Source organism: Dama dama, chromosome 10 (assembly GCF_033118175.1).
Source record: "Dama dama isolate Ldn47 chromosome 10, ASM3311817v1, whole genome shotgun sequence".
In the NCBI taxonomy this organism is placed as follows: Eukaryota; Metazoa; Chordata; class Mammalia; order Artiodactyla; family Cervidae; genus Dama; species Dama dama.
In genome coordinates this window covers 2,221,358-2,245,858 of record NC_083690.1, presented here as the reverse complement: position 1 = coordinate 2,245,858, position 24,501 = coordinate 2,221,358, and the positions used below count along the sequence as shown (strand labels likewise).

The window sequence follows — 24,501 nt, the reverse complement described above, 5'->3', positions numbered from 1 at the left end:
CCAGCCCCTCAGCACTGCCTCTCACTGGTGTTGGGGCCCCTGGGCGCTCACATCCCGTGTCATCCAGGCTGCTGTCACGTGGCCGGGAGCTCTTTTCTGGGGTGAAAACAGGGTGAGCGTGCAGGTCAGTGCCCGGCGTCTGTGAGAAGGGCTTGGGGCAGCTCAAGTTCACAGAAACAGACCCAGGCTGTGTGGCAGGGCATGGCAGGGCGGGGAGCAGAGTTCCAGTGTTTATTATTGTACATATATATATATTTCATGTGTATACACAGATAGTTTTCTCTCTTGGAAGTATTAAAAAATTGATCAACCTTCAATCTATAAAAAATACCTACTCTACATGATAGAAAAATCTCTCCTCCAAGTTTACACTGATTTACACCCGAGGCTTTCCCCAGAATGTACAATACGAGGCAACATCTTAAACCTTAGTGTAGAAGGTGGGCCACGCAGAGGGCGGAAGGACACAGGGCCACACACATGCTCACACGCTCGCACGCACACACACTCCCTCACGTACATGCTCGCACCAGCAGGGCCCCCACCCCACCCGCTCCAGGAGGCTCCTGGCCGCACTCAGGCCCTGGGGCAGGCCCGCAGCCCCGGGGGGTGACGCTGCTGCTCCTTGAAGGAGCCCCCAAGCCGCCAGGAAGGCCCTGACCTCTGGACATGGGAGCCAGCCCTGCCTGGCCTCCTGCAAAGTGCACCTGGCAGAGAGACTGCAGCTCCTAAAGACCTCTGACTCCCGGAGGAAACTGGCCCCAGATGTGCGGACTCCTGGGAGCACTGGACATCTGCATGGGGACCCCCCACCTGGTGGCTCTCACATCATAGGATTAGTGCAGCCAGGGTGTAGCTGGGGGCACGGTCCTGTGACCCGCAGGCCCCCAGGCTTCACGCTGGACCAAGGGGCCCCTTCCAGTTGGGTGCCGGCCCAAACAACCCAGGAAAGCTGGGGGCACAGAAGCGCCTGGCTGGACTTTGATGGCACTGTCCTCGCCTGCCTATCCCCCCGCCACGTCTGGCGCCAGGGTTCCAGGGCCTGTGTGCCGTCCAGGGGCAGCGCAGGCCTGGACGGCACCGGGCAGGGCACCTGATGGCCGTGGGGAGCAGCACTCCGGGGGACCCGTTTCCCTTCCTCCCCGACCGGGCGGGAAGCACAGGAGGTCAGAGGGGCTCGCCCAGCCGGAGGCTGTCCTGGAGCCCCTCATCCGGCCCCACCCCGGCTCAGCTGTGTCCTCCTGCTGGGCAAGGGAGACCAGGCGTGCTGGGCGGAGCCTTCCTGTGGCTACTTGACCTCCAGGATGGATGGGTTGGTCTCCATGATGGCCACGATGATCCTGTCGATGTAGTCTTGCAACCGGAAATTGATCTCTTCCTGCTTCTGAATGGCGTCCATGAGCTGGGGGGTGGAGGGGGCGTGGGGTTGGTGCCTGGGGTCTGGACTGCGGATGCCTGCAGGCCATGTCGGGGGGCGGGCTGCGTGGGGCACCTGGGGGGGCGGGGCCACGTGGGGGCGGGGTCGTTACCTCATCTCGGGAGACTGAGCTGATCTCCGCGGCCAAGGACTCGGAGAAGGCCGTGGAGAAGAGGCTCCTGGCGCCCTGGATGCTCAAGTTGATGATCTGCCCATTGAGCTCGTCATTCTGCTCCTTCAGGCTGCGGTTGTCCTGGGGGACACAGGGCGTCACTCCCAGGCGCATGGGGCAGGCCCTCCCGCCGGGTCCGGCCCCAGCGCACCTGCTTGAGCCTGCGGACCTCCTGCTCCAGCTCGCTCTCCCGCGTGCGGCTGTGGTATTCCTGCAGGCCCACGCTGCTGCTGCGGCCCCTCCGCTGCTCGGCCTCCAGCTTGAAGAGCTGCAGGTGCTCCAGCTGCTTGCGCAGGTCCTCGATCAGCTGCGGGGGGGGCAGGCTCAACCAGGCCGCAGGGCTTCTGGGCGGTCCCAGCACCCATGGGGGCAGCCCCTGCTCACCTCCTGGGTGGCCTCCTTGTCCCTCTGGAACTGGTGCCTCTCGTGGCTCAGCCGGTCCCCCAACTTCCGCCTGTTCTCCTGCTCGTTGCTGAGCCGCACGGACAGCTCCTCAATCTCATCCAGCAGCTTCTGCTTCTCCTGTAAGAAAGAAGGCGGCCATGGACACGCCCGCATGCCGCAGTCCCTCACAGCCCCCCCCAGCCCCAGCTACTGTGTCTGGGGGGGAGGTGGGACCCACACAGGAGCAGGGGCTGGACCCAAGTGCTCCCAGGTGTCCTCAGGGTGCACAGCAGCCCAGCTGCAGTCAGCCCCTCAAGGACAGCATCCTGGTTCAAATCAGGGGTTCATCTAAGTGTAACTTTCCAGGCCCAAGGACCCCGAGAAGCCAGGCAGGGCCATGCACCTTTTGGCAAAGGGAGGGCCAGGTCCCGCCTGTCCTAGCTCCCTCAGCCCAGGGGCCCCATGTCACTACCATCTGGGCAGCTCCCTCACCTTGGAGACCCTGTCTCAGGTCCTGGTGGCCCACAGGTACCCCGGGAGGAGCATGGGGAGCCGGGGGGCAGCTCACCTCCTCCAGGCGCTCGATGTTGGCCTTCAGGCAGGGCGTGCAGGACCTCAGCTCACTGTTCTCCTCGTCCAGCTGCTGCAGCCTGGGGCACAAGGACTAGGCTGGGACCCGCGGAGCTGTCCGCGACCACCACACATGCCCACACAGGGGCCAGAGCTCCTCACAAGCCAGGACGGCGTCCACACCTCAGGTGTGGGGAAGCCTCACATTTACAGAAAAGCTGTCGCCACAGAGCAGGTCCCTGGACCCCGAGCCCCTGGCGGCTTCTCGAGACATCTGCTCGTTCTCGTGGCATCTGTCACACACACTGGAAACATGGGTGACCAAGCCACGGCCTTGACCCAGCCTCCCCCCGACGCCCCTTCCCGTCGGGTCCCCACACCACGACATCATCACGGCTCCTCTGTCCCCTCGGGGCTGCAGCATCTCTGGGCTTCCCCGCTCTTCGTGACCGTGATATTCTGAGCAGGCCTGGCCCTGTGTTTGGTGGGTGCCCCTCAGGCTGGGCTTGTCTGGGGTCCTCTGGTGACTGGACAGGCTGTGGGTCTGGGGAGAGCCCCACAGAGGGGGGTAACCTTCGCACCCTGCGTGACGTTGACCTGGACCACTGGGTGGTCTGTCTGCCAGGTGTCTCCTTGGTCAGGTTCTGCTTTTCCCGTCTGTCCTCTGTCTTCTAGTCACGGGCCCCGTCCAGGCTCCAGGGACCCCCAAGGGGGCTTCTCCATGTGTTGCTCGGGCTCCTCATCGGCCCAGGCTCTGGCAGAGGCTCCCGTTGTGTCCCAGCTCTGCCCACCCGGAGCCCGTGATGTGCCGCCTGACTGTGCTCCACTACCTCCCCACTTCTGCTGGTTTTCCTCTGGCCCAGTCACATGCCCGCTCTTCTCCCAGGAGCCCTGGTTCCCTCACGCCCTGAACCCCCAGGGCTGCGGGTCCAGGCATGAGGAGCTGCTGACTGAGGTGCACAGGGCAGGTGGTGACCTGAATGCCGTCTCGCTCCCTGAGGGCCTCTTGTGGCCCCATCCACCTTCGGCCCCAGCTGCTGCCTGTTCAACCAGCAGGATGGCCCACCCATGGCACCCACAGGCCAGTGCACAGGGCCCCACAGAGAGGCTCTCCCAAAGTCCGCTGACCCCACTGTGCTGAGGTCCAGCAAGAAGGTTGTCCTGGGTGCTGCGCCACAGGTCTGCCCCCAGGAGGCCTCTGTCCAGGGAGACCCCAGCACAGCTCTGCGTGCAGCCCCTCCTGCTGCCCGCCACTGAAAATGTGTCCAAATGTATTTTCCAGCTGTAAGAGCCGGACAGAAGCACAGGCTTAAGGGCCTGGAGTCATGAATCACTGCTGCCTGCTGAAGGCCGAGGGTGGGGCCATTCAGTCACAAAGACAGTGACTGCAGGAGGACGGCGGGAACCCTTGTCAGGGACCCCATAGCTGACCGACACCCTGAGGGCATTTAGGTTCTTGGCCAGTTTTGAGATGCACGTGTCACCGTGCGTGGACACCACAGACCAAGTTCCTGGTCCCCTCCTGCGCCTTTATGGGCATGTGCATGGAGCCTGCTGCCCTTTCCTGACTATTTAAGGCGCGTGCCTTCAGGGGAGCCCAGGGTAATGTTCTCAAGTTGCCTTAAAGAAAGATGGTGACTTTGATTTGGTTGGTGTAATGTCCTCACGAGAAAGATTAGAGAAGGTGACATCCAGGTGGTGTCCGTCTTTGATCCCAATAATCGCGGCCTTCAGCACAGTCTTCCAGTTTTCTTTACAAATGTTTTCCCACTGTTCCTACAGCTAACTTTGTTCCTAGGTGTCGTGCCCTGGGGTGGAGGGCTGTGTGCTGACAGCGCAGCTGTGTCTCGTCCTTGTCCCTGTCCGCCGGCCCCGCTGGTCCCCATCTCCCCTCCCCGACCTGCCCACCCCCTCCTGCCCCCATCCCCCTCCCCCGCTCCATCTCCCCCCTCCTCCCCCAGTCCCCCTCCCCTGCCCCATCTCCCCCCACCTCCCCTCCCCCATCCTCCATCGCCCCCTTCTGCCCCCCTCCGCCCCATCCCCATCTTCCCCTCCCCCCGCTCCCCCACCTGGCCTGCAGGTTCTCGATCTCGATGCTCTTCTCCCGCTCCATCTTGCACAGGAGCTCCTTCTGCTTGCGGGTCTCCTCCAGGACCATCTCGCAGGCTCTCAGCTCCTGCTCCTTGAGCTGTTCCTCCAGGGCGTTGGCTCTGCCGGTAGAGGGGGAGACTGTCCTGAGATGCTGTGCCCGGACCTGGAGAGTGGCCCTGCCCAGAGGAGGGACAGGCAGGCACTGAGGATGCCCCACGGCCACAGCTCTCGTCAAGGGCGGTTCTGAAGCAGGAGACGTGTCCCCCAAAGGAGCCTCCACCCCACACTGAGGGTGCCTGGGCTTCAGACCCCAGCACAGTCCTGACAGCGGGGACAGTCCCCATTGTTCTTGGGGGACCTCACCCCCACCCCGGCTTGCACCTACAGTGGCCGTCAGCTTGCTGGGTGTGAGTGGGAGACCATCTCGGGACAAGCCTGAGAGGTGCCTGGCCCTGGGCGCCTCAACCTGCTACTCCAGATTGGGGACGTGGTTTACACACTGCCCCCCACAAGGTCAGATGTAAAGGCAGGTGTTGCAAGAACTCGGGGACAGATGGAATGTCCGCATGGAGACCCCAGCCCTGGTATCTTCCCAGACCACCACACCTACTTGCAGGAGGCCTCCCAGGATGGCAGGGCTGGCGCACGCACCCCCAGCTGCCCTGCACACAGGGCTTCTCATCTGCTTTTTGGTGCCTGCACCTCAGAGTACACAGTAGGCCGAAGACCACCAGACACCATCAGCTAACACAAAACGTCCAGAGCAAACAGGAAGAACAACCCGAAGGAGACACACATCTTGCGGGAGACGCTGCAACTGTCAGCCTCAGAGGCCAGAGACGCCACATCCACGAGACAGCAGCTGTCACAGGAGCGACGTACAACAGAGGAAGCTCTTAGCAATTAAAACTCCAACACAAGAAAATTCTGAATTCAAGAGGAACTGAAAGAAAAAAACTAAGAATCATCACATAGCAAGAAAGAAGGAGAAAGTCAGAGAACAGGAAAGTAAAGGAAAGGAGAACAGTCCAGAAGGTCTAACACCTGACTAACAGAAGTGCAGACTGACTACTGAACTAGAGAGAAAACGGGAGAAACTACACAGAGGAACAGTCCTAGGAACGATCCTCCTGAAGCTGAGGGAGCCACTTTCCAGATTTAAGGGCTAGGACCTCCTGCCCCTGGCTCAGCAGCACCCTCCCAGCACCTGGGGAGGGAGCGGGACCCACACAGCTGTGAGCCCAGCGATGCCAGGGCCCTGCTAAGAGACGGACAGACTGCAGAGGAGCAGGCTGCCCGGGGTGGCTCCCAGCGGAATCCCAGACTCAGCCACTTGTCGGTGGTGGGGGGCGCCGGGGCACAAAGCCTTTTTCAGACACGTGAGGCCTTAGGGAGCTGGGCTCCTGTGCCTTGAGCAGGGCCTCTGTTTAGAAACCAAGTGGGTGAAGATGTGGAATCTGGAGGATAAGAAACCAGATGTGGGGGACACAGGTGGAACTTGTCACATGCAGGAAAAAAGGCCATGGGGGTTGCAGGCTGGGAAACGCAAGCAGCCCCAGGCGCGCGGTCCGAGGGGACTCAGGCAAAACCAGGAGGAGCGGCCCAGCAGCCAGGCATGGACGGCCTGGGGCTGGCGGGAAGGGCAGGGCAGGTTGGGCTTTTCACCAGCGTGTGGGTGACTGATAAACGCCCGTCAGGCCAGAAGGCCCATCCGTCGTCTGAGAGAGCTGTCTGGCCACCCCCACCCAGGGCCCAGCACTGTCTCTGAGCCCCCGAGTCTTGGTCTCCTAGTCCAGGGGGACTCAGACATGATGCAGTCCTGCATCAGGACAGGTTCTTGGAATGGGGGCACACGCCAGACGCCCCCAGATGGGAAGCCCAGCTAGGTGTTCCAAGGATACAGTGTGGCCCTGGCTGCTCTTGAGGGGCCCTCCCTTGCCCTTTCCTCAGGGAGAGCCTCGCTCACCCCACCAGCACCCAGAGAGACGGCCCGGAGCAGCTGGATGTGGGGCGGCGCCTACAGAACCTAAGGGGAGAACAACCAGAGGCTGGATCGCACCTTGTAGGCTGCAAGAGATCTGCACCCTGTGCTGACCTGTGTGCCCTGCCCTCACCTGTGTGCCTGCCCTCACCTGTGTGTCTGTGCCCTCACCTGTGTCCCTGCCCTCACCTGTGTGTCCGTGCCCTCACCTGTGTGCCTGCCCTCACCTGTGTGCCCTGCCCTCACCTGTGTCCCTGCCCTCACCTGTGTGTCCGTGCCCTCACCTGTGTGCCTGCCCTCACCTGTGTGCCCTGCCCTCACCTGTGTCCGTGCCCTCACCTGTGTGCCCTGCCCTCACCTGTGTCCCTGCCCTCACCTGTGTGCCTGCCCTCACCTGTGTGCCTGCCCTCACCTGTGTCCCTGCCCTCACCTGTGTGCCCTGCCCTCACCTGTGTCCGTGCCCTCACCTGTGCCCCCTGCCCTCACCTGTGCCGCCTGCCCTCACCTGTGTCCGTGCCCTCACCTGTGTCCCTGCCCTCACCTGTGTGCCCTGCCCTCACCTGTGTCCGTGCCCTCACCTGTGCCCCCTGCACTCACCTGTGCCGCCTGCCCTCACCTGTGTCCGTGCCCTCACGTGTGTGCCTGCCCTCACCTGTGTGCCTGCCCTCACCTGTGTGCCTGCCCTCACCTGTGTGCCCTGCCCTCACCTGTGTGCCTGCCCTCACCTGTGTCCGTGCTCTCACCTGTGCCCCCTGCACTCACCTGTGCCGCCTGCCCTCACCTGTGTGCCTGCCCTCACCTGTGTGCCCTGTGCTCACCTGTGTATCTTGCCCTCACCTGTGCATCTTGCCCTCACCTGTGTGTCCGTGCCCTCACCTGTGTCCCTGCCCTCACCTGTGTGCCTGCCCTCACGTGTGTCCTTGCCCTCACCTGTGTGTCCCTGCCCTCACCTGTGTCCCTGCCCTCACCTGTGTGTCCTGCCCTCACCTGTGTGCCTGCCCTCACCTGTGTCCCTGCCCTCACCTGTGCCCCCTGCCCTCACCTGTGCCGCCTGCCCTCACCTGTGTGTCCGTGCCCTCACCTGTGTGTCCGTGCCCTCACCTGTGTGCCTGCCCTCACCTGTGCGCCTGCCCTCACCTGTGTCCCTGCCCTCACCTGTGTCCCTGCCCTCACCTGTGCACCAGCTGGAGGTTCTCCTGCCGCAGCCGGCTATGCTGCTCCCCGTTGGCAGCTGTGTCCTTTTCCAGTTCTGACACCCGCTTCTCCAGGAAGACAACCTGGGGAGTGAGATGGTGGCTTGAGAACAAGGGGCTGGGAGAGTGCGTGCCCCAGGCAGATGGTCCTGGAGGCCACACGCCCAGGTTGGAGAGCCGGGAGCACCAGTGAGGGCAGGGTGCACACTGCACCCTCGGGCCTCAAGGGCGGCCAGGCACTGCTCTGCAGGGGCAGTGCGTGCACAGAAGGGCCAGGGTCAGCCCCGCCCGCCTCAGGGAGCCCGGCACACTCAGCAGGTGGTGAGAGGTGTGATGACCAGGCCACCAAACTGGAGAGCGGGGAGGGCTCGGCAGAACTGAGACGCTGCAGAGAGCAGGTCCAGGAGAAGTGGACAGGGAGGAGGGGAGGGGAAGGGTGGATGGGGAGCAGGGGGGTGGAGGGGGAGGCTGGCAGATGGGGAGGAGGGTGGATGGGGAAGAGGGTGGACAGGGAGGCAGTTGGACAGGGCGGCAGGTGGACGGGGAAGAGGGCGGACGGGGAGGTGGGGGGAGGAGGGTGGGCGGGGAGGTAGTGGGAGGCGGGGGGACGGGGAGGCGGGTGGATGGGGAGGAGGGTGGACGGGGAGGCGGGCGGATGGGGAGGTGGGTGGACGGGGAGGTGATGTGAGGAGGGTGGGCGGGGAGGCGGGTGGATGGGGAGGAGGGTGGACGAGGAGGTGGGGGGAGGAGGGTGGACGGGGAGGAGGGTGGACGGGGAGGTGGGGGGAGAAGGGTGGACAGGAAGGCGGGTGGACAGGGAGGCGGGCGGATGGGGAGGTGGGGGGAGGAGGGTGGACGGGGAGGTGGACAGGAGGCAGGGCTGTGCCGTTACCCGGCCCCTACACGTCCTGGAGCCCTGAGCCTCATGACCTTGGCCAGAGGAAGGCGGCCCCTCCCTGAGGAACCTCTCCGGAGCAGTGGATTCCACCCACGGCCTGGCTCGGGGCCCTGGCTCCGGGATCACTGCGGCCCACCCAGCACCTCTCCGTGAACAGGTGTCTGTCTCCTGTTTACCCGAGGCTGCCGACCCTGACGGCGCCCGCCAGAGACCAGCAGGGCTGCTGGGGTCTGCTCAGCCCCCACAGTGCCAGCCCCGCCTCCCACCACGCTCTGCACACCTCGCCCACCACACCCGCCGGCCCTGCCACCGGTCCAGGGCCCACCTTGTCCGCGATGTCCTCGTCCACTCCCTCCACAGGGCCTGGGGGAGGGTCCTGCAGGGCGTCCATGGTCAGGGCCCCTGACTGCTGCAGATGCCTGTGGAGGAGAGATAACAGGCCCGTCCAGAGGTCCTTCAGCGGGGCGAGGAGAGCAGAGAAGGGGAGCGACTACGGGGCCAGGCCTGTGCGCGTGAGCAAGCCCAGGACTGTGCAGAGGCAGAGCCCCGGGGCAGCGGGCAGGGCTCCACTGAAGGGCCTTCCGGCAGGACGCTGCGACCAAGGGCCAGGCTAGCGAGGGCCTCACAGGCCCGGCCTCCTCCTCTGCCAGCTCCTGGGCCGGGTACTTTGTACTTGGGCAATAAAACAGGACGTCACCCCTCTCGGCAATATGAAATAATCTCACTTCCCCTGAGCTGGTGAACCGTGCTCAGGGTCAGGGTCTGGGGGCACCAGGACTTTGGCGCCCTCTCTGTGTCTGACTTGCAGGCGCGCCACCAGGGGCAGCCATGGGCCCAGGTGCGGGGCTCCGGCGGCCGAACAGGCCCACGACCGTGACGCACAAGAGACTCAGCGTGGTGTGACCCTGAGGAGGCCGGGCATCCCCACTGTGCTAGGGCACGGGCTCCCGCAGGCGGTCACGCAGCTAAGGACAGAGCACGGAGAGCCGGTTCAGTAAAACGCTGTTAAAACGAGCGCTCTATCAAACGTATGAAGGAAGCTCTATCTCCTTTTCAGTACTGACCAAGCTTCTACATTCTTTTCATCTTTTTCCAGAAACAATCTCAGGAGAACAAAGAAGGGCATCTTCGTGCCCAGGGGCCTCAAGCCCGACGGTGCCCTGGGGGACGTATTGGCGCCGGGCTGTGGACTTCACTGACCCCGCAGGGCCGGGAGGACAGCATCAGCTCCCACTGAGGCGCTCCATGTCCGCGTCCACAGCGAGACCTGAACATGAGCTCCTGGCCCAGAGACTGTTCCGAGGAGGGGCCATGCCTGGGGCCGACACCAGACCCTGACCTCAGACCAGGGGCTGACTCCCAGCTTGGGGGTGTGTGGCTGAGCGTGGAGCCATCTCAGTAAGGTCAAGGGTCCTCGCGTGGGAGTGGGAGCTTCTTTATTTAAGCCCGTCCTCACTGAGAAGGCCCAGCAGGAGAAGGGACCCCGTGCCCGATCCACCAAAAGGAGGCAGGTCAGGTTGAGACCTAGACACAACCGGACCCCAGAGCTGCTGTCACCCTGCAGGGTCGCTGGTGCCCAGTCGCAGAGCCGCCTGCACGCGGGGACCACAGCCAGGTAGAGAGAAGTGACAGCAGGCGTGCTGAGCTTCCTCAGGAGGCCGGGGGCAGTTATGGTGGCAGCAGATTAAAATTGCACGCATGTGTGTGTGTGTGCGTGCGCACGGCAAACTACACACACCCGCAGGCCGGGCTTTCTCCCACAAGGGCACCCGTGAGGGAGGGTCAGATTCTCAGAGCAGCAGCCACAGGCCAGCCTTAGGGCCGCGGCCGGGGGCCCAGGCCCCCTGGGCCTGACTCTGGGCTGGGAGGACGGGACTCGGGCGGCACGTCCCTCCAGCTGCAGGTGTTTGGGTGAAAGGTGGGACGGGCATGGCGGTAAGGCCACAGCTCTGGTCAGAGCCTGGTCAGGAGCCAGGAGGACCACTGACACCCAGGGGGTGGAGAGGACAAGTGAGGGGCGTGGGCCTGCGGGGTGGCCTCCACCCCTCTGGGCCCTCAGCCCTCAGGGTCATAGGAAAAGGAAAACAAGCAATTCACGGCCTCAGGGACACACGGTGGGAAAACAGGTGGCACCAAAGACAGGATGTTCAGGGACCACACGCTGGAGGAGAGGCCCGGCAGCCAGCACCCGAGGGGCCACAGAGAGGAGGGCAGTAGGGAGGGGGGCGGCCCCGAGCAGGCACACGACTGGGGACTGGGGCCCCCCAACGGGCTGCACCCAACCTGTGAGCTGCCCAAAGGCCATGCGCCAGGCCGGCTGACAGAGGCGCACTGTCCCCAGCACATGTGGGCCAGGGGCCCCGCCGGCTGTCAGCTGGAGGCCTCCAGTAGGAGGCAGCGCTCAGAGAGGGGCACAAGGTTGCGCTGGGCAGAGGCCGCCAGCAGGCACTGCAGGGGCGGGGGGGGGAGGGCAGGGCGTGGAGGACACTGCAGACCAGCACCCCAGACAGGCCAGCAGTCAGGCAGGAGCCTCCAGACTAGAGCCAGGCCTTCCACTGTGCCAGCAAAATTAACCAGGAAAAAGGCGCAAAGGCTCCCCGAAGAGGCCTGAGCATCAGGGAAGGGGAGCGCTCCTAGGAGCTCCCAAAAGGGAGACGTGGTCACCAAGAGATCCAGAGAGCGCTGGGCCGGACCCTCCGCAGCGGCGCTGGGGCTAGTGCCTCAAGAGCAGTGCCTTCCAAGCTGCGAAAGGGAAGCCACTTCTGATGTGGAAGTCTGCACCAAGCCAGATCACAGGGGCGAGGCACCCAGCGAGGGCGCAACCGTCTATTTTCTGGGCACCCCTCTTCTCAAGAAGCTACAGGAAGACATGCTGGACAGAAAACGGAGATTAAAAAGGGAAGAAGGGCCCAGGGGCGAGACAAGCTGACACCTGAGAGACACGCAGCTCGCATGGCACAGGCGCGCAGGGCCAGGGCTCCGGGGGGCGTCCAGGCAGGAGACGACACAAACAAAAATATCAAGGCAATCACTGTCTCTGGGAGAAGCAACGCTTCTCGGAAAGGAAATCCAGTAAACGCATCGCAAGCTTCCCTGTGGAGAAGGCTGGCCTCGGACACGCCTCGCGGGAGGGGAGAGTCCACACGCCCTCAGCCCTCAGTGCGGGGGGCCAGGGGCAGCTCCGTGACTGAAGAGGGAAGGGACAGTCCCAATGCATGTTGTTCACAAACTCGTCCACCTCCTCGCCGGGGGGAGACGGCGGGGCTGGAGGGGTGCAGCCCTTGAAGGAGGCAGAACCAGACCTGGGCTGCGGCGTTGGGGGCCTCCCGACCCTGCCCAGCCCTCTGGTGGGAAAGACTCGACCCAACTGGAGGGAGGCAAGGGCTCCCACCACAGACCCCCTGCCACATACCCGGGTCCCCGTCTGCCACTGGAGCAAGTCTTTTTATAGCTCACCCTTCAAGTCATTTTCAATCCAAAACAATGAGAAGTGACTTTCAAAAGTTTTCTTGCAAAAGCACTGTGAGCAGGGATACGTTTCAGAAAGGGTCCTACCTTGCCACCTTCTTGCTGGACAGCCGCTTCGTTGGACTGCAGAATGGAAACAAACAGGAAAGTGGAGTCAGAGGACAGACAGGGAGGACGAGAGGAAGCAGGAAGTGCCAGCGAGGAAGACGGGGTGGGGGCGTCACAGGCATGCACACCCGCGCCCCCGCCGCACCATGCAGGAAAGGCTGGCTCAGCAGAAACTCAGGGACACCAGGACAACCTCAGGGCCCCGCGAGGGCCCCGTGCGTCACGTGGTCCTAGCCGGCACAAAAGTCTAAGATGGAGTCACTGCCGGACCGTTAGGGCGGGACCCAGAGGGGCCCACACAGGGTCCGAGCCATCAGCCAGTGGCACATCCACGGTGCTGCGAGGCCGCGCTGCGCTCCTGAGGCCCGGCCGCTAGAGGCCCATGTGCACAGGAGGGTCTGCCGTGGGTTTTGCTCCAGCGCAGGCACTGTGTACTCTCAGCCCTGGCCGCCCGGAAACCCAGAGAGCATTCCTGTGCCATCCAGGGCAGGCATGCCAGCTCTAGGACGCCTGCCTCACGAGACCGTCTGCAGTGGCAGACGGCACCTCTCGCCTCTGACATCCCGGGTTCCACTTCCCTGTTTACCTGCTAAACCATCGCCGGGCCCTGAGGAGGCACCAGCCACCTCTCAGAGAACAGTGTGGGGCTGGGGAGGGACGTGCCCCCAGCCCAGGCTTCTGACGCTGCGGCAGCACAGGGACCCAAGACGGGGCCTGCTTCCCCAGGCCCAACTGCATGAGATGTGCTGTGGTGAAACTCAGGCCCTGACAGAGATGTCCAGCGAGTCTGCAAGGTGTGGGCACGGGCAGAGTGGCTCTCCTCCCTGCCCTCCTCTCCCCCCTGCCAACCCCTGGCCCTGTGGGAACTGGTCACTCTCTATCATACTTCCCATTCAGCTCACTATGTGTCCCCCCTCCTGACTAACGAAGCGTCAGCTCAACACAGATGGCGGTCCAGCTGACTCCTCCCTACCGGGCCCACAGCACCTACACCTCTGGGTAAAGCCGACTCCCCATTGTCACGCAATGAAGTATTTCACAGAGGCACCAGGAACATGGCAAGTACGTGTGTTCTGAGGGTCGGGAGGTAGAAATCACGCCTGATGTCAAACCTGTTGGACACTAGACTGAGTCACCTTTCACAACCACACACCAGATCCGCTCACCCTGAGACAGTTCCATGGACGCCGAGGGCAAGCCTCTCCTGGAGCAGGTATGAGGGGAACTTCCCACCTGACAGCTGTGTCTCAATCATAATGAAGGCTTTGATGGCATGTTAACCCTCTCGTTAGTGCCTTTCTTAGGGAACAGGTGGCTGAAATGGACGTGATACCCCCTAGATTTGCTGGCTGGATGCAGCCATGCCCTGGTCTATTCTTTGCCCCACAAAGCCTCACAGAAGCGACTGTGGCTGCCCTGTGGCAGGCCCTCAACGTGGAAAAGACCACCTCCACATCAAGAGACTTCAGAGTGGGAGAACTAAGATGCACGTGTGTCCTCAAGTTCACTCTCAAACACGGAGACGGCAGGGCCCCGCTCGGGAAGTACAAATGACCTCCCCAGCCTGGCGGGGGGCCCGCTGAAGGCGTGCATGGAGCACTGGACTGAACACAAGGGGTAGAGGGGGCCGGCGGGTCCCCGAGTCCCCTTGTCCCCTGAAGCCCCTCACTGGGCACCTCCAGTTCCTCCTCAGTGCTGCTGGGGCTCTGGCTCCCTGCAAAGCTGCCCATCAGCCCCGTCCCTCACTTGACTGGGCTCTGGCTGGACGCAGCTGAGTGTGGCAGGAGGATGCGCACGACAGGCTGTTGTCGAGGGTCCACCAGGCCGGCTGAGGGGCCGACAGCGGGGCCGACAGCAGGCCCAGGGGACATGGACACGTGGCACCATCAGGATGGTTCACATTCCACATAACTCCCGTCAGTCAAGGCCCCCTCCTCCAGGAAGTCCCCTGGAAGTTCGCAGCACAATAGAGCCGGGTGGCCCCGCACCTCCTCTGCGGGGCGAGGCTGTGGGGTGTGCAGCATGAGGGCTCGTCGCTCCACGCAACAAGCTAGAGCGCCAGCCTGCCTAATGGACACGTTGACGCATGCCAACTGCCCAAGCTATTTCCTGCAACTGGAGGCCGTGAGGAGCCAGGGGCTGCCCCCGGGACTCCGGCTTGGGGGTAGGCGGCGTCAGGCAGAGAGGGGGCCGGATGAGGAGGGGGACAGCAAGGAGCAGCACATGCACATGGGCGACAGAGTCCCCAGGGCGCCCGGCAGAGTGCCGACCCTGAGAGCTGCTCCCACGTCTGCACCCTTCAGGTTTCCTGATGCTGCTGCTGTGCCTCCACTGAAAACGTCTTTTGGTGAAATGCAAAGAGCACGTCCTCCTAAGAGCAGGCTCTCCTCCATGCACTGGCGGTCCGCAGGCAGGGCAGGGCGGGGGACTGGGTGGTGGCATGCACGTGGGGCAACAGGCCGGGCGAGCACATGCAGGGCCGGGCGAGGGCGAGGCCGCGGCCCACAGGCCTGCTGGAGGGAGCCCCCGGCACTCGGGCAGCACCTGGCCAGGGCGGTGGGTGCTGCGGGCCGGCAGGGTCTCCCGCGCCCGGGACAGATGGCAGGCCAGGCACCGTGGGTTACCTATTCTTCTCAAGGTCGTTCAGGCGAGCAGAGAGGTCCTCCAGGCGGTTGATCTGCCTGTGGCACTGGCTGCAGTAAAACTCAAAGGCCTCGTCAGTGAGGATGCTGTGCAGCTTGGTGCCGAGTGGGTCAGTGCTGGAGGGGCGAGAGGTGCGTCTTCAGGAGGGGCTGGGCCGGGGCTGGGAGGGGTGCCGGCAGGAGGCCTCTGCGCCGGCGCAGAGGCCCTCGCCCCACCTCTGGGACCGCGACACTCCCTGTGTGGGGGCCAGAGCCTTCCCGGTCAGGCGCTCAGGACACGGGCGAGCCTGGCAGCTTCGCCGAGAAGCAAGCGTCGCGACACCCGCGTCCTCCGCCCGAAACCTGTCTGTGTGAGAGCGGGGCACGCGGCCAGTGCCTTGCTTCCCGCCCTGTGGCCACGGCAGTGACCGTCTAGGGAGCATGGCAGCCGGGGCTGTGGGGAGGACGTCCCCTAAAACTCAAAATCGTTAACTGCTCCATGAACTAGGCACAGGGGCCTTCAGGGCAGTGGGAAGTGCTGCCACGGCTTGCAGACACGAGGACCCCAGGCTACTCAAAGCGAAAGGCAGACATCAACTGAAGCACAGATGTCACCCTGCAGACGAAGCCGAGGACGCAGCGCACACAGAACCAGTGGAGGCACGTGCGCTGCAGGGCCTCGAGCAACGCCAGTGGAGCGCACCCCTCTCGGCACGCCCAAGTCCACGACCTCCACTGTGGGCACAGGCGGAGAATCCCCAGAACCAGGAGCAGGGGGACAGGGGGCTGACGGGGGTGGGCACATCCCTGGCCTAGACGCCAGGGTGGGCGCTTCCTCCACGACCTCCTGCCGCCCAGAGAGGAAGCAGAGCTGGGAGGAGCCCGCCCGTGAGCCCAGGGCTGGCCCGCCAAATGCCACAGCCCAGTGTATGCCACAGCCCGGTGTATTCAAGGCCGAACCTTCCAGTTTGGGGATGCCAGGTCATTATAGGAAATGAATCCCAACAGCCATCTGTGATGCAGACGCTTCTCTCAGAGGCTGGTCAAAGGACACAAGCACCCAGCTACAAGAGGAACACGGTCTGAGGACACGCAGGAAAACACGGAGAAACAGAAAACTCCGAGCAGGCAGGCAGGCCTCAGAGCTGCTGCAGCCTCATCTGTGGCCAGTCGCAGGAAAAGGAGTCACTGGAAGTTTCTGTTTCTGTTTCCAGTGCAAGTAAAAGTGACTACACTGTAGTCTAAAGCAGGGACTTCCTGGACTCCCAGCTCCCACTGCAGGGCAGAGGTTTGAGCCCTGGTCGGGGAACTAAGATTCCAAATGCCATGTGGTGCAGCCAAAAAAAATGTACAATGTGCATACCTTAACTGAAAAATACTTTATTGCTAAAAAATGCTCACCATCACCTGAGCCTTTAGGAAGATCCAATCGGCTGACAACAGTCACGTCGTAGGTTGCCAATCCCAGACTCCAACCATAATCATAATCATACCAAAGGTTTGGAATGCTGAGAATTTCCCAAATGTGACACAGAGACCGACGTAAGCACTGCCCTTGGGAAAGTGCGGCAGGGTTTCCACAAGCCTTCAGTGTGTACAGAACACGAAAGGGCGTGTAGGCCCATCAGCACGGTGAGATGGAGAGCTGAGCAGGACGCCAGCACCCACTCACACAGGACAGGCCACACACACACCACACGTCACACACACCACACATGCGACACACACAACACACATGACACACAGAACATGTCACACACACCACACATTACACACACACACACACACGTGACACACACAGGCTAGGCCACATGCACACCACACATATCACACACAGAGAATACACGTGACACAGAGAACACACGCGACACACACAGAACAGGCCACACACACCACACACGTGACACACAGAACATGTCACACACATCACACACCACACATGTGACACACAGGACAGGCCACACACCACACACGTGACACATGACACACACAACACACGTGGCGCACAGAACAGGTCACACAACACACGTGACACACAACACACGTGACATGCAGAACATGTCACATACAGCACACACCACACATGTGACACACAGGACAGGCCACCCACACCACAGATGTGACACACACCACACACATACAACACACGTGACACACAGAACAGGTCACACATGACACACACAACACACGTGACACACAGAACAGGTCACATGTGACACACGTGACACACAGGTCACACACACCACACACGTCACACATACCACACATGTGACATACAACATACATGACACACAGAACATGTCACACACGTCACACCACACATGTGACACACAACACGCGCGACACACAACACACGTGACACACAGAACAGGTCACACACCACACGTCACACACCACACGACACACACACCACACGAGACACACATGTCACACATGACACACACATGACACACACAGGACAGGCCACACACATGACACGGAGAACACACATGACATAGAACAGGCAACACACACCACACACGTCACCCACACATCACACATGACACACAGCCAACACAAGTGACACACAACAGGCCACACACACATACCACACACATCACACACAGACCAGGCCACACACATAGCATCCACATCACACACATCACACATGCGACACACACAGGACAGGCCACACACAGAGAACATGTCACACACCACACACGTGACACACACAGGACAGGCAACACACACACCACACACAGAACACACGTGACACAGAGAACACACATGACACAGAACAGGCAACACACACCACACCATCACACACACACCACATGCGACACACACAGGACAGGCCACACACACACACACACCACACACGTCACACACACACCACACACGTGACACACACAGAACAGGCCACCCACACACCACACACATCACACACACACCACACACCCAACACAAGTGACACACAACAGGCCACACACACATACCACACACATCACACACAGACCAGGACACACACATAGCACCCACATCACACACAGAACACATGCGACACACACAGAACAGGCAACACACATCACACAGAGAACACATGTGACACACACAACAGGCAACACACATGCCACCCACACATGCACTCTCTCACACACACACACACAGAACACACATCACACACACACACACACACACACACAGCCTCCCTCAAGCTCACTGAAAATCACAACTCAATTCACAAGCAGCGCTGAGAAAGCCGCACAGCCAACTGTCCCCTGCCTATATGCCTGGGGCTCGGCCGAGGCCTCTCAAAACGGGGAGAGACTGGACCGCGACGGGACAAGAGGAGCCGCAGCCAACATTCACCCCAACAGCAACCCTAAACTCAGGGGCATTGCTCGGCTACATCACAGGGAATGAGACCAGCCTGCCAACAGGAGCCTTTACCTGGGGGTGAGGAAGGCGGGGTCCCTGCAGCCGTGGTCCCCACCGCAGAGGGTCTCCGGGGACAGCTCCGTCTCACTGCCCTCGCCATAGTCCTCGAAGTGCTCCTCGCCACCTATAACCGCGACCACAGATTGGCCCTGCAGGTGGGACCTGCGGAGGCAAAGGAGAGTCAGCTGCCGCCTTGGGACCGAGCACCCCAGAGCTGCGGATGTGACCCGAGCCTCTGGTCGGGGCCCACGGCGACCACACGTGTGAGGGCCTATTCCCGTAGTCACACTGAGAAAGGTGAACTCAGGTGAGACTGACTTTGCCCACAGACTCCACCTGGCCCAACCAACCCAATACCACCACATCCACAACCGGAGCTTCATGGTCTGTGTCCGCCAGTCACAAGATGCCCTGGAGTCTGGGGTTCACTGCACCCTGGCTCCCAGCAGACGCTCCTGGCTGGGGCCAGACCCCCTTCTCACCACAGCCCCCCCACCCCAGAACCTGTGAGCAGGCACTGGAGCTGCCCCTTGGGGGGCCCAGGGGTCACGGAGGCTGTCCATCCTCTGCCCAGAGGCACAGTCATGCACACGCAGCTCGGGCTCCACCTTGACCCAGCCTGGGGGCTCAGGATCTCAGCCATCTCTGAAGAGCATCCTGAGTCTGCCTGCCACCCGCTGGCCACCGAAGCCAAGAAGAAGGGGTTCCTCCCGACAGCTGCCTGATCACACAGAGCTGCTTCTGTTTCTCCAGATGAGCTGCTTGAGTGTGCATGCACGCAGACCCGGGACAGGAAGCCGCCCGCATGGCGAGAGGGACCCCGCGCGGCCACCATGCGTTGGACCCTGGTGCTTGGGGCAGCGAGCGGCCAGGCGCGTGTCCCCACATCAGAGGCGATGTGCACCTCGTGCTGGGGGCCTGGGACGGGCCGTGAGCCCGGCACGCGCCACGACGACAGGAGACAGGTGACTTCAACCCAGATGGGCATCCTGCCGCTGATTTGGGTGTGTCACACTGAGGCTCACGTGATGTCAGTGCGTCCTGACAGCAAGTCACAGCCCAAGGCCAGAAACTTTCAGAGAAAATCGAAGACCTCATAATGGTTTCGGCACTTCTCCAGCTTTGATTACTTGACCCAAATGAAATTAAACGAACTTACCTGATTACCTTACAAACACTGGTTAGGAAGCTGCACTAAGGCAGTGCCCCAGCCCCGTGTGCTGCATCCTAACCCTCTCTCCCCAGCCCCTGGGGAGTTGCGCAGGCTCTGTCTTCACACATGGGGCTTGGCCCGTGGCCCCCACAGCTGTCCCTCTGGCCCCAGCAGAGCCAAGGGCCCACTGTGCATGCATGACTGTCCCCCAGCAGATGGCCACCCTCACCATGGCAAGCCAAGAAAGACTCCAGTAAATGCAGCAATTAACTGTTTGAAGGTTGGGAAGCCCATACTTCAAGATGCTGGTTCTGTCTAATAAACTGTGGACCCAGCACACGCCCGCCCAGCCCAGCGGGTGCCCTCCCCAGAGACTAACAAGCCGAGTCTGGGATCCACATGGATGCGCCAAGGCCGAAGGAGCTGACACAGCCCTGGAGAGGGGGCTGGAGGTGCACACGCCAGGACCACGCGGTGCTGACCCGCGCAGCGCACACACGGCCGAGCGGGCCGGCCAGCACAGCACACACACTCAGCCACCTCGGGGGCCAGAGAGCAAAGACAAAGCTTCAAACCGAGCCTAAGCCAATGGACATCCTGATGCCTCTATCTCCCGAGGACGGGAGATGTGACCCCTGCCTCACAGCACACACAGGAGATGCAGAGCTGAGAACAGTGGCAAAACAATAAAGCTTTCAAAGAAAAGTGCAAGTATTGCTCCAGTGATGTGGAGTGAGCAGAGACTGAAACAGCACAGGCAGGCCAACCACAGACATGCCAGATGCCCCAGAGAATGAAAAGGTACCCCAAGCGAGTGGCGGGGGGACATGCTTCCAGCACACCTGGGGCAGAGGGGACCCCTGAGACACAATAAGGGCTCCAACCACTGAGGCTGGAGGACCTGGGAGGCCAGGTCCACCCATGCCCGTCTGCACGGGGCAACTGACCCGGAACTGAGGAGCAGCACCCACTCACTGTCGTGTCTCTTGTGGACCAGCTTGCAGAGCCTGGCTGTCAACAAAGCGGCACCAGCCTGCAGGGGAGAGGGTCTCCAGGGGGCAGCGTGCCAGCAAGGCGCCGCCCGTCAGGCTCCTGGGAGACCCAGGTGAGGACCGCCCACTCTGCACCAGGACAGGGAGAAGCAGACGATGCCAGGAGGTGCCAGGATGGAGCAGCCAGAGTCTGCGGGCAGCAGGCTGGCAGAGAGCCAGCCAACGCTGCCTGAGACCATCCAACCCACAGTAACCCCTACAGCCAAGCCCGGGCCCCAGGCACACCCCAATCGGCGAGGACAAAGCCTGCACAGAAAGACATGACGCTGATGTGCAGCTTTATCCAGGAAACCTACACTGCAAGCTGCCCGGAGCCCGGGGCCCACTGATGGGAAACAAAGGAGCCGCACACATTCCCACAGTGCGGCTGCTAACAAGGATAACCCGCCTGGTGCCTCTGGACCAGGTGAAGACGCGCCCCGAAGAGCGCGCCTCTCGATGCATCACGAGAGCCAAGACCCGTGACAACAAAACCCTGAGTGCCAAGCGAATGCCCTCCCCACAACTGCGCGTGAGCACCCAACGGGCGGCCCACGCGGCCTCTCTCGGACCGGGGACTCTGCAGGCTCGTGCTCCGCCAGGACCCTCCGAGGGCCCGTGACCCCTGCCAGCGGCCGGGCGGGCGGACGGACGGGAACGCACCTGCCGGGCAGCAGCAGCAGGGCACCGTGCCCAGGCTCCTCCGCAGCGTCCAGGCACTCGGGTGGCACCAGGGTGCCCGTGTCCTCGTCCGTGAAGGTCTCACACTCGCTGTAGGTGCTCTCGGAGCCCATGTACGCACTGTCCGTCACCTCGTTGGCCTAGGAGAGATGCCCAGAGTCAGTCCCGGTGGCGGAGGGGCCCGTGGTGGGGAGCGTCCATGAGGAGATGCCCCTCCTGCACTTTCAAGCAGAAACAGTGGCTCACGGCAGACTTCAGTGTGTTTTAAAGTTAGTTGTGTACATAAACATGCCTCAAGCAGACACAAGTGCCCCAGCGCCCCAGGGTACACACTGGGAGAGCCGGCCCTTTGTGGCCCCCAGCAATGGAATGACCCGCCCCGTGAACTGACGTCCAACAGTCTAAGGACATACCTTTTTCAATTTAAAAGCCCCACCAATGACTATTACCTACGTGCAGACTACCGCTCTGAAATTCAATTACGTGGTCTAACCTCAAAATCTGAATTCATCAACTGTCGGATCAATTACATGCACCGGTTAAGTGGCTACTTTCCCACTAAACACACCTGTGTTTTCACTCTTGTGGACCCAGCACCAAGTAGGTATCTGCAGACTGTCCAAATGAACTTACAGCCAGTACACAGGTTTCCTTCACTTCGTAACCTCAGCTTTAATTGAGGGGCAACTGCCCTGGTTAGCAAAGCAGCCAAACTTTCACGCTGGTTAACGATGGACAAATGAGTGAGATTTCAGAGGCTGGAGAGGCTGCACTTTGTCCTTGGGCTCTGCCACGAGATTTGGGGGCGGGTGGGCAGAGGGCCCCGCATGGCTGCCCCCACACCTGTGCCCAGTGGAGACCAGGTCCCGCCCCGTCTGCCGTCCACCGGTCATGTGACCAGCCCACCAGCCGTGTAGCTGCTGAGTGTCCAAGTGGTGCCGCCTCGAGGGGAGAACCCGGGTGGATGCGGCTCTCCCGAGGTCGCCACCTCTCAGAACATGGCCGTCACAGGGGCAGGTGCGGGACAGCCTGAAAGGGGGGCCCCGTGCCAGCTGGTGTGGGGCAGCATGACAGGGAAGGCCTGAGGTCCCCACTGCAGGCCTTCCTTGACGCTCCTGTTCCAAGGAAAACCCCATACTTCTCCAAGTCCCAGGCGACTATGTAATCCACAAAGAGTGCTCACTTCAAAACTGAAACCAGGGACTCCCTTCAAGAGGCCCCCACTGTGCTTCTCAGGACCACTGAGTGGCTGGCTCCAGGCTGAGCCTGCAGGCAGGCACCGCAGTGTCAAGGCTGGACGCCCCCCGCCCGGGTCCGAGGGACAGCTGCCCGGGGCCCTCCTTCCCCCTACTTGCCCTCAACCGGAAGCAGGTGGGCCCACACACCTGCGACACGGGCTTCCCGCAGGGACAGAGTGTGACTTGAGGCCAGCACCCCCAGCAGAGGCTCCTCTGGGCAGCGGGGCCCCGGTCCTCGGGGGCAGCTGGGTGCACAGAAGCCCTGGCCCACTCGGCGCCAGGGTGGGCCTGGTGCGCAGGCCTGCTGACCTCCCCCGCGGTCGTAGCTGCAGCCCAAGTGAGCCTCCTTCTGGAGCTCGCAGGATGGAAGTCACCCCCCTCCCCCGCGAGCAGGAAGACGAGGCAGACGCTAATCCCAGCGCTCAGAAGACACAGAGAGGAGTACTCGCCCACCTTCCACGCTCCTTCCCACAGCAGGACCGGCCCCCAGGGCCCAGAGCGACCCACGGGAGAGGAGGCCCTGAGGCTCCCGGAGGACCCCGGGTGAAGTCTGAGGGGGGCTGGGGGGCCAGGAGGACAGGGCCGCTGGTCTCCCCCTGGAGTCAGGCTGCCCCGAATAAGCCTCACAAGCCGGATGTTTTCCAGAGAGGGCTGGTGAAGCTGCCCTCCAGGAGGCAGCGGCTGTGTGGGGCGGCCCTGCCCCCGCAGCCCTGGTGCCACCAGCCCACCTCGCACCGCCAGCAAAGAAACGACGGTAAACTGTGATCAGGATGAGTTCAAGGAAATCAGTGTGCCTGAGAACGCTTGGCTGTTTCCTCACCAGGTAACAAGCGCGGTGGACAGGGAGCTCGCCCGCACCGCTCTTAGCGAGGAGCTCCGGGGCGGCCAGGCCTGCCCGAGGCCCCGCCGTCCGGCCATGGTCCCTCTGAGGGGAAACGGCGGCTGGGCCGAGCGTGACCGGGGCCCTGCCTTCTCTTACCCTCAGATGCCCGCCCAGCCGGCCGGCTCCACACAGCAGCTCCAGGAAGGGCGCGTGTGCAGACAGCCTTCCCAGGAACTGGGTGCCGGCCCTCCGTCCAGCCAGCCGTCAGCTTCAGTGGACTCCTACCGGCCGGGGGTGCAGAGGTTCTGTCTGTCCACCTGAAGGTCCATCACAGCCTCAGCAGTCGTTTAACCCGCTCCCAGACGCGCTCCATTAAACCTGCTACACTGGCTGGCAAGGGGGCAAAGTTCAGGAAACGCTTGCTGGGCTTTTAACAAACATTGCTCAAAACAGAGAAACTTTTGTTCTTGCTCTTCTAGCCCTTCTGATAAGAGTTTGCACAAAAAGCCCATTTCCCCATCTACTTATAAGACTGGGAGTGGGAGGAGGAAGGAGCCAGAGAAGGCACAACAGAGCTCACTCCTATCCTCCCTTTCTCCAGCCTCCCGCGGCCCCTCCTGTGGCGGGGTCCTCCACCTCCGCCAGCTGCTCTCTGCCTCAAGGGCTCGGATTCACACCCAGACCTCAGTTACAACCCGCACTCACCCCACCCCACCCCTTCTTAGAAACTCCACATCAGAAACTTTCTTCTAGGGAATTCTCTGGGGGCACTTTCACTGTCAAGGACGCAGTTTCAAATCTTGGTGGGGAACTATTAATAAGATCCCGCAAGCCACATGGTGAGGCAAAAAACAAAAACAAAAAAACACCTTTCTCCTGGGAGCTCTGCTACAAGCTGGGGCCACAGGGGCGCTTGGGGAAACGCTGGAAGCCATGGACCCCCGTCACTGGCAGAAAAGGACCTGGGAGGAGCCCTCGATGTTATACACAGGGCACCCCTGACCAGCACTGCTGGACCCCACCAGAAAATGAACACAAGGCAGGGGGTCTCCAAATGTGGTACTGGATGTAATACACATCATCTTCACTCATATTCTTACAGGACTTATTAGGTTTACACAATTCAAAAGTTTAGAGGAAATAAAAAAAAAAAACCCCAGCTCTCCACAAGTCTCTGTATAGCACCTAGTTCCACTCCTCTCAAAATCACATCTAAAACCTTAAAGAGCAAAAAACACACGGAGGAACCTTTAAG

General features: G+C 61.7%; 1 protein-coding gene across 2 annotated transcripts in view; it reads right to left on the bottom strand.

Annotated features, from left to right (window-relative positions):
- Positions 1-217: 217 nt before the first annotated feature.
- The window catches only part of RAB11FIP3 (RAB11 family interacting protein 3), a 58,014-nt gene continuing 33,730 nt past the window's right edge, over positions 218-24,501 (bottom strand). The window contains exons 4-14 of one of the 2 annotated variants that reach the window (XM_061152419.1): positions 21,168-21,325; positions 18,333-18,482; positions 12,262-12,297; positions 9,032-9,125; positions 7,789-7,892; positions 4,613-4,753; positions 2,542-2,623; positions 1,974-2,111; positions 1,741-1,896; positions 1,530-1,670; positions 218-1,402 (exon numbers count right to left, since the gene is read on the bottom strand). In XM_061152419.1, coding sequence (XP_061008402.1) covers positions 1,289-1,402; positions 1,530-1,670; positions 1,741-1,896; positions 1,974-2,111; positions 2,542-2,623; positions 4,613-4,753; positions 7,789-7,892; positions 9,032-9,125; positions 12,262-12,297; positions 18,333-18,482; positions 21,168-21,325 — 1,314 coding nt within the window. In that variant the 3' untranslated portion in view covers positions 218-1,288. The remainder of the gene's footprint in view (positions 1,403-1,529; positions 1,671-1,740; positions 1,897-1,973; positions 2,112-2,541; positions 2,624-4,612; positions 4,754-7,788; positions 7,893-9,031; positions 9,126-12,261; positions 12,298-18,332; positions 18,483-21,167; positions 21,326-24,501) is intronic. The other variant, XM_061152420.1, reaches the window with a different exon arrangement.